The 9921-nt window shown below is 37.0% G+C and overlaps 2 protein-coding genes across 2 annotated transcripts; both read left to right on the top strand.

The window, feature by feature from the left end:
• Nucleotides 1-933: 933 nt before the first annotated feature.
• On the top strand, nucleotides 934-7465 carry LOC125424286 (putative disease resistance protein RGA1). The gene is made up of 3 exons (XM_048481133.2): nucleotides 934-5516; nucleotides 6700-6772; nucleotides 6863-7465. The coding sequence occupies exon 1, from the start codon at nucleotides 1880-1882 to the stop codon at nucleotides 5495-5497; it is 3618 nt and encodes a 1205-aa protein (XP_048337090.1). The 5' UTR covers nucleotides 934-1879; the 3' UTR covers nucleotides 5498-5516; nucleotides 6700-6772; nucleotides 6863-7465.
• Nucleotides 7466-7800: 335 nt separating this feature from the next.
• LOC107426518 (putative disease resistance protein RGA3) lies at nucleotides 7801-9387 on the top strand. The gene has a single exon (XM_016036717.1). It carries the CDS (start codon nucleotides 7801-7803, stop codon nucleotides 9385-9387), a length of 1587 nt encoding a protein of 528 aa, XP_015892203.1.
• Nucleotides 9388-9921: the final 534 nt, after the last annotated feature.

A 9921-nucleotide genomic window follows, 5' to 3' on the forward strand; every position in this document is an offset into this window, starting at 1 on the left:
GTTTTTTCTTTTCGACATTTAAGGTCAACATTTTTATCAGAAACATTATGCAATGAGTTTTATGTAATTTTTAATTAATTACTTGTAATATTATGTACAAACTCTGAATGTAGCTATAAGTATTACCAGTTCAATGAAGCTACATTAAAAAAATTAACAAAGTTTTTTTTTTTTCCCCTGCAAATCAACATAAAATTTTAAAAAATACTAAAAAAATTATAAAGTCGATTTTTTTTTAATTAGTGATGGATTTAGCAAAATGTTTTTGTAGTGGACTAAAAAAGTATTAATTAAAATAAATCCCTAAATTTGTCATTTAAAAACTATTAGCAAAATAAACACCTACAGTGTCAGTTGCTTTTTTTATTTTATCTAATTGCAGCAAATTTCTTGTTTCAAGTAACTTAATGATAGTTTTAGTTTGTTAGATATATTAAATAATTATAAATTTGAAAGAAAAAAATATAAAAACAAAAATCAAGGACTAACACAATTTGATTTTTATGTTTTTTTTTTTTTTCTTTCTCTAATTTAGATATTTAACAAATTTTAATTACCTTTTTATTTAACAGTTGGGGTAAGCAAATTATACATTTAGGTAGACAAAATAAAAAGCAAACATTAACGACACCTAAATTTGTCAAATTTTTTGGTGTTGAAACTGCTTTTTTTTATTTTTTTTTATTTATTTTTTTTAAACCGAATGATTTTTTATAAATATCAACAGCAATTGTGTAGGCTTCGCATTAAGGACTCGGGTATTTGGATTTAGCCTGCATGTGTTATTAGGCCCACTTTGCTATTGGAGGCCCAAATATATAAAATCCAGTCCTCATGATTATATTAGTGGAATTTGGCCCAATACCCTGAAAGAGGGGTCTATGAAATTTACTCATCTAATTTTGATTTTTTTTTGTTTGACCTTTTGTATCAAATATCCTTTGACTTTTTTTTGGTTTTTGTTTTTTTTTTTTTTTTTGTCGTTCGTCCATGGCCGAGTCATCCTCCGCTTCCGATTCACAGCCATCGTCAACTCGGCCTCTTGACTAGCGCATCCCCACGCTTCTTCTCCAAGAGTGACTTCACGCACGGAAAAGACAGAGCCAGGTCGAGGGATCTAAGCGCGGAGTTTTTCCGATCAATGAGATCCAAAGCTAGGGCTCTGAGGATGTGAGGGGCTGGGTCTTTGGGGAGAGAGAGAGTGAGAGTACTTTCTCTGCCTCGATCAATGCGTTCTTGGCATGAATTAGGGAGTGTTCTCGGTGTGGAATTGATGGGGCTCGAGCCAGGAGATGAGATCCTTGGACGAAATTGCGACTGGATTGAAGGTTGGCTCAGTTCTTGGTTCGGAGCTCGGTTAGGGGCTTGCTTGGGAAGTTTCATGCTCCGTTCTGGGAAAAATGAAAAGGGTAATGTGGAAAATATTAAAAAATAAAAGGGTAAAAGCAAAAAATTAAAACGGGATGGGGTAGATTTCATTAACACCCTTCAACTAAGGGTATTGGGTCAAATTTCCCAGACATTCTGGGGAATTTCTTGGCCCTTACAATATCGTTCCCTCTTTCTTATTTTCAATGAACCGGCCACATATCATTATCATTTTATTGATGGAGGCTTTCATGATTACTTAATCATGATGTTAATGACCGATTCTCGAATTATTTATTTATTCATATATGAAAGAGACTAAAAATATACCAAGTTTTTAACAATTGCACGTTCATCCTCACGTTCATTCCAAGCTCGTCTGGTTGACTAACAAAACAAAAAAAAAAAAAAAAAGAACGGTTTTGTTTCTTCTTTATCATTCCACCAGAAGTTCTCTGAACCTTGAATTTTGTAGCTCTCCAAAAAAGAAAAAAAAGAAAAGAAAAGGAAAATGGAAGGTCTAGTTGTGCCCCCAGTTTTACAGGTGATCTTTGACAGGTTGACTTCTCCTTTCCTACAAAAGCTTGGTAATATGTGGAATCTCACTGACAACTTCGAAAAGTTACAGCGAACCTTGGTCTATGTTCAATCCATTCTTGAAGATGCAGAACAGAGACAGGTGATGGATAGAGATGTCAGAACATGGTTGGCAGAGCTCAAACGTGTTGTTTATGATGCTGAGGACCTGCTTGATGATATTACTATAAGTGGTGCGCTTGTCAACTCCGGAGGAGTCCAAGGGTTTGGTATGAAATTTGATCTTTTGCACACACAGTATGCTGATGATATAAGCGAGATGCTAGATAAGTTAGAAGCTGTTAGAGATGAAGGGTCTAAATTCAATTTGAGAGAGCGTAGTGTGATTCATGTTAGGAGGGAAACTGGTTCTTTTGTTATTGAATCTGAAGTTTGTGGAAGAGAGGAAGATAAAGAGAATATAGTGAAGATGTTGTTATCTAGTGAAGCTACACATGGAGGAGCTGTGTCATTCATTCCAATTGTAGGCTTAGGAGGGGTTGGAAAGACCACCCTTGCTCAATTAGTGTTTAATGATCAAAGGGTAATACAGCATTTCAATGCTAGAATATGGGTTTTTGTTTCTGATCACTTTGATGCCAAGTCAATAATGATGACTGTCATTGATTTTCTTAGCAAAGAGAAATGTCAGTACTCAACAATGGATGCACTTCAAAGGGCAGTTCGGGACTTGTTGCATGACAAGAGATACTTAATTGTATTGGATGATGCTTGGACAAGAAATCAGAGTGACTGGGAAAAACTAGAGCCACTCTTTAGGGGAGTTGTTGATGGAAGCAAGATTATAATCACAACCCGCAGTAGAAGAGTTGCAATGATGATTAACTCCCCTAATTCTCCATATTACTTGAAGGGTTTGTCCATGGATGCTTGCTGGTCTTTGTTCACACAACGTGCATTCCAACCGGGAGAAGTAGAAAGTCACCCGCATCTGTTGCCCATTGGACAGCAGATTGTCAGAAAATGTGGAGGAGTGGCATTGGCTGCAAAAATATTGGGAAGTCTCATGCGTTTCAAAAGAGAGAAAAGGGAGTGGCTTGCTGTTCAAAATTGTGAACTTTGGAACTTGGTTGAATATGAGAGTGGAATTCTACCAGCCATAGGATTGAGTTACTTCCATTTACCACCCCATCTGAAGCGTTGTTTCACATTCTGTTCAATAATTCCCAGAGGTCATGAGATCAGGAAAGAGAAACTAATCCGTCAATGGATGGCAGCAGGTTTAATTCAATCCAATGGAGAAGGAGAAACACCAGAGGACATAGGCAATGCCTACTTCAATGATCTTCTTTGGATGTCTTTCTTCCAAGAGGTGAATGATTGTAATGATGGTGGTGTTGTTAGATACAGGATGCATGATGTTATTTATGATCTTGCTCAATCTCTTGCTGGAGCAGACTTAACTATTCTACAACGCGGTTTTCCTCCAAGGAATTATGCACAAGTTCGTCACTCTTCTGTGGTTTGTGATTTTGGGTCCTCAATGATCCCAGAACAGTTATATGAAGCTCAGCGTCTACGAACTCTCTTCTTATTTTCAGAAGGAAATTTTCGAGAAGTCCCTCGCAGAGTATTTCTAAGCTTTAAATATTTGCGGGAGCTGGATTTGAGTGGATGTGGTCTTCAGGTTCTGGATAATTCAATTGGTGAGTTATTGTTTCTGAGGTTTCTCGATCTCTCTCACACACATATCCAATCGTTACCCCGTTTCATTGAAGAATTACATTTCTTACAGACTTTGAATGTATCTGGTTGCTATAGTCTTGAAGGGTTGCCAAACTTAGCAAATATGAAAAGCCTCAGACATCTCAATAACACTGGCTGTGAAGCATTGACCACCATGTTACCTTTGCACGAACCCTTCAATAATCTCCAACTGCTTTCCACTTTTATCACACAGGGTAGGAGAGCATTGATCGATATGGCTCTCCCCCAAACCCCAAATGAGCTTCAAACATTACCACTCTTTGTTGTTGGTGGCATTCCTGACTTGCTGCTTCTTGAACGGCTTGACCTCCATGGAAGTTTGAAAATTACACAGTTAGAGAATGTGCGTGACACCCCTTACATAGGGTATTATGGATTGATGAAAATGAAAGGCATTGAGTCGTTGGGACTTTACTGGGGTGATAACGGTCGTTGTTGTCCAAGCATTGATCCAGAAGATGGATCTCCTTTTACCATATTTCAAGAAAGAAAACAAAATCAATCACCAATAAGGTCAGACAGGTTTCCACCTGATGCTTTTGAGGCAAACTATATCCTTAGTTGCCTCCAGCCGCACCAAAATTTAAAAAGACTGCTTGTGAAAGGCTATCCAGGCTTCTCGTTTCCTAATTGGAGATCACTTATCAATTTGACTTCTGTTGCGCTGATTGATTGTAAAAGATGTGAGGGTCTTCCTACTCTTGGGAATCTTACATTACTTAACAGTCTGTTGCTGCAGGGAATGCATGAAGTAAGGCGAATTGGCGGAGAGTTCTATGGACAAAGCACCAGGAGGCCATTCTCAGCACTCAAAGAACTGACCCTTATTGAATTCCCTAATTTGGAAGAATGGTTAGGTTCACATAGTAGAGATGTTTTCCCCAGCTTGAGCAAATTAATCATCAAAAAATGTCAAAAGCTCAAAGTGATGCCACAGATTATATCTACTATTCAACATTTAGAGCTGCATGATTGCGCTGCATGTTTAGTTGATTACTTTCAGAACCTAACCTCCCTCACAATTCTTGTAATTGATAACATAGAAAATTTGTCATCTTTCCCAGGAGCATTTCCTGGAAACAACCCTTTTCTTACCTCCTTGGAGATTAAATCTTGTCCTTGGCTTTATTCTCTTCCTACATTTGAAGACCTTACTGCTCTGAAATCATTGACAATTCGGTGGTGTGAAAAACTCTCCTATTTGCCAAAAGGTTTGCAGAATCTCAATGCTTTGGAGTCCTTGGAGATTGGTGATTGCCACAGTCTCATGTTTCTGCCAGAGGTTGGGACTAGAGGCTCCAGTAACCTTAGAACTCTGTCCATTGAGAACTGCAGTAATCTGACTTCTTTGTCAATGGGCATGAAAAATCTTACATCTCTTGAGCATTTGATCATTATGTACTGCCCAAGTCTTGTTACTTTACCACAGGGCATACGGCACCTTTCTGCCCTTCAAAGTTTAACAATCTTAGGCTGCTGTACAGAGTTCATTTCTCTTCCAGAGGAGTTACAGAACCTTACAGGCCTCCATAGTCTGGAAATCAGGAGCTGTCCTGGCTTAGAAGCTTTGCCAGAGTGGATTGACATGCTTATTTCATTGAGATCTTTAGCAATTTCAGAGTGCCATAGAATAAGACTTTTACCTGAAGGAATAGAATATCTTACTGGACTTCAACACCTCTCAATTCAAGATTGCCCTCAACTTCTGGAAAGGTGCAGACAGGGAACGGGTGAAGATTGGCCAAAGATAGCCCATGTCCCATATAAGCATATTGGACTACCTACACTAAGGCATCCAACCGAAGCAAGCAGTTCTTCTTCATAGAAGCAGAGCTTGCTATTAAGTAAGTGTTGGCTCTTCGAATTAGTTATAACTCATACTTTTCTCTTCTAGTTCACAGCATAATAAGTAACAACAAATCTATTTCTTCGGATTAAAAAATAAACTTGAAATTGAATCGGTGAATACTTTCTCCATTAGCTAAATATCATCTAATATTGTCTGCAATAACAAACATGCATCTTCATTTACCTGTTATGCTATTGTTATACCTATATTGGTTCTTAACACAAGCATAGTGGAGTGAGGTTTGACGAGAGAGCTTGAGGTGAGTTTTACAATGGCAAGGTTTCTATACAAGAGTTCTGATTCCAATACGTATTTTTGTTTTTGAGCTGGCTTTTGATGAGCATGTTACTGTCTTATAGTAAGACTGTCATACATAATATTTCCTATGTTATAGATTTGGTTTTAATTAAAGTATTCTCCATTGTACAGTAAATTGATTACTGGCAGTCTTCGATTATCTATGGACGTTGGCCACTTGCAAACTATATAAATTAGCTGCATTTATTATATTTATATTTTTGTTGCAATTATAATCTTTTTTTGCATCAATTTTTTTGCATATTTGCTAGCCAAGATCACATTCAGATAATCAAGGAATTTTGTGGTTGTTTTGCACCTTCTTATCTTTTTTAAAGGAAAAAAGATAGTAGTTCTCAGAAACAACGCTAGGCTAAACTTGTAAATATAGGGGATATACATGCTTTGTGTTTTGAAATGTTAGTGAACTTGTTCGTCAGAAATCTTCAATGTTTAACCTGTTGATTTTTCTCCGAGTTCAAAGATCATCAAGTTCATATACAGTTATGTATGCAGGGAAAAAAAAAAAAAAAAGAAAAAAAAAAGAATATTAATTTCAAAGATGAGAAAAGCATTTTAGAAGGTTTTGTCGTGACCAAAATTTAATTCCTGTCCTGTTTTTGAATGTTTAATGTTTGTGATTAAGGTATACCCATGCGCTTTCTAACAGGCCTATGTTTGAGTGGTGAATGTAATTAACTTCAGAATAGTAACACTGGAAACGTGTTTTAATTAGTGATCAATATTTAGGTGTCTCTGCTTGCAAAGAAGCTGTGAGATGCATACACATATTACGAACATATATACTGAAAACAATTTTATCCATCCAAAGGTGTGTTTGACAGTGCATGAATACCAATTTCATTCTCTCTGTTTTCTAGTGAAAGAAGACCAGGAACTATGCCTTAATTTGGAGAAGGCCAAAAAAAGATCCTTTTGAAGAATCAGTAACCGGTACAAATTTTGGTTTAGTATGATTTGCTGCCACAGTTTGCTTATCTATTAAAAAAACTATATATAAACAGTTTCTACATGCGTTTGCAGGCTGTGCAGGAGGAGAAGTCTTGGAAATGCCAACATTGGAGGCCTTTGTTAAAACAGATTGGGCATTAGTAAAACAAAGGCCAGCGAGTCTTTAGACTTGGAATCCTTAGCCAAGTAGATGAACTGGATGTTACAATATAAATGGAAATGATGGCTACTATTATTTTATTTTAACTTTTTATTTTTCAAATATTTATCAAATTACTTTGACTCCTTGAGTTTTATCAGAATTAAGATTTTCTTTTTGTTGAAAGAATTAAAATTAAGATAATTGTTGATGTGTACAAGATATATATTTTTGTTCATAAACAATTGAAAATATATGAATTCTTAAAAAAATTCTTTGATCATTTGTAGTATGCTATGCTTCTAATATGTGGTTTATGGGTGTTAAAATATATATATATATATATATATAAATATGTGGGTTTAAAAGACTTTCCTTTTTCCTTTTCTGTTATTTTATTATATTTTGTTTTTCTTTTTAGTCTTGGGTTTGGAGGCTCTGTCTTCATGTTGTACATGCTATTCTCTTTGTTGACATTCACGGTTTTCGTCATTATTTGTCAAGTCAAGCGTTCTAATAAGATTACCACTTTGATATACTAGATGTACTGAATAATTTGTCGCCAACAAATACCTTGCCCCATACGAAAAGGAAAATGTGTAGACAAACCAACTTCTGACAGCAAGGGGCATTAAATGTACATGACTGCGTTGTTGAAATATGGTGACTAGCGTTTGACAAAAACAATTTTTCCTTTTTCTTCTGTTTTTTTTCTTCTTCTTCTTCTTCTTTATTTATTTATTTCTGTTTTTGCTTCAACGACTAAAACCATCTTACTAGCTGTAGTTAGGAGTTACATTTTTTTAATTTTTTCACAGCTATCATTCAAGCCTGAGTGGCCTCTGATCCTTGAATTTGATATCTGCAACAAATGGCAGATCTCATTCTATCTCCAGTCATACAGGTAGTCTATGACAGATTAGCTTCTCCTCTCCTACAAAAGCTTGGTAATATGTGGAACCTCACTGATAACCTTGAAAAGTTACAGCGCACCATAGTCTATGTTCAATCGGTTCTTGAAGATGCAGAACAGCATCAACTGATCCATAGAGATGTGAGAACTTGGTTGGCAGAGCTCAAACGAGTTGTTTATGATGCTGAAGACATACTTGATGAGATCACCATCACTTATAGAAACATTGGAATGCCAGCACTTGGTCAGAAACTTGACCGTTTGCGGATAAAGTATGCAGATAAGATAAGAGATATGCTGGATAAGTTAGAAACCACCATGGATGAGGGGTCTAAATTTAATTTAAGGGAGCCCAGCGTGTTTCATGTTAGAAGGGAAACTAGCTCTTTTGTTATTGAATCAGAAGTTTATGGGAGAGAGGAAGACAAAGCAAACATAGTGAAGCTGCTGTTATCTGGTGAAGCTACTAAAGGAGGAGAGGCTTTATGTATACCAATTGTCGGCTTCGGAGGACTAGGAAAGACTACCGTTGCTCAACTAGTATTTAATGATCAGAGGGTCCAGCAGCATTTTGATGTCAAAACATGGGTTTTCGTTCATGATCACTATGGTGCTAAAGACATAATGATGGCAATCTTTCGGTCTGTTAACAAGAATAATAAATGTCAGTGGTTGAGCATGGAGGAACTGCATTCAGAGGTTCGGAACTTATTAGACAAGAAAAGATACTTGATTGTGTTAGATGATGTTTGGATAGAAGATCAAGACGAGTGGGAAAGACTGAGACCACTCTTTCAAGGCGGTGTTAATGGATCCAAAATTATAATCACAACCCGCAGTAGGAAAGTTGCCCTCATGATGAACTCCCCAACTTCTCCATATTATATGGAGGTTTTGTCTGAGGATGCTTGCTGGTCTGTGTTTAAGCAGCGTGCATTTCAACCAGGAGAAGAAGAAAAGTACCCAGATCTCTTGCCTATTGGACACCAAATCGTCAAAAAATGTGGAGTAGCATTAGCGGCAAAAACATTGGGAAGTCTCATGCGCCTCAAAAGAGATCAAATGGAGTGGTTGAGTGTGCAAAACAGTGAACTTTGGAAATTGGGTGAATGTGAGAATGGAATTCTACCAGCCCTGAGGTTGAGTTACTTCCATTTACCACCTCACCTCAAGCGTTGCTTTGCATTCTGCTCAATCATTCCTAGAAGGTTCCAAATACACAAAGAGAAACTAATCCACCAATGGATGGCAGCAGGCTTAATTAAATCCAGCATAGAAGGGGAACCACCGGAGGAAACAGGCAATGATAACTTCATCCATCTTCTGTGGATGTCTTTCTTCCAAGAGGTGAGGGATTGTCATAATGGCATGGTTATTGGATACAAGATGCATGATGTCATTTATGATCTTGTGCAATCCATTGCTGGAACAGAGTTTATGATTTTAGACTATGATTCTCCCCCAACTGGAAGGAGTATTGAACGAGTTCGACACTCATATGTTGTTTGTGATTTTAGGTCCTCAGATATCCCTAAAGTGTTATAGAAAGCAACATATTTACGGACTCTCTCATTGTTCTCAGCAGGTAATTTTAAAAGAGCCCCTTGTAAATTATATTCAAGTTTTAAATATTTGCATGAACTGGATTTGAGTGTGTGTGGACTAGAGGTTTTGGACGACTCAATTGGGGCAATACTGTTTTTGAGGTATCTTAACTTATCACATACACATATCAAATCCCTACCATATAGCATTGAAAAACTAAATTACTTAGAAACTTTGAATGTACGCGGTTGCTATAATCTCAAAGAGTTGCCCAACTTATCAAGAATGAATAGCCTCAGACATCTCAATAACTCTGGATGTGAAGCATTGACTGCCATGTTAACTTTGGACGAAACCTCAGTCAATGCACCAGAATCTCTCCTAGAAACAGAGTCATGCATAGTCCACAAATCCATATTTCATAATGTGCTTTGAACATTACCATTATTCGTTATTGGTGGTGCTATTGACTTGCTTTTTCTGCAATGGCTATACCTTTAAGGAGTTTGAAAATTACACAGTTAGAGAATGTGC

The sequence above is a fragment of the Ziziphus jujuba genome, chromosome 9 (genome assembly GCF_031755915.1).
Source record: "Ziziphus jujuba cultivar Dongzao chromosome 9, ASM3175591v1".
NCBI classification, from domain to species: domain Eukaryota; kingdom Viridiplantae; phylum Streptophyta; class Magnoliopsida; order Rosales; family Rhamnaceae; genus Ziziphus; species Ziziphus jujuba.

What these genes read in the sequence shown, in the direction of transcription:
- LOC107426518 (XM_016036717.1), top strand. Translation starts at nt 7,801, where the DNA reads ATGGCAGATCTCATTCTATCTCCAGTCATACAGGTAGTCTATGACAGA.
- LOC125424286 (XM_048481133.2), top strand. Translation starts at nt 1,880, where the DNA reads ATGGAAGGTCTAGTTGTGCCCCCAGTTTTACAGGTGATCTTTGACAGG.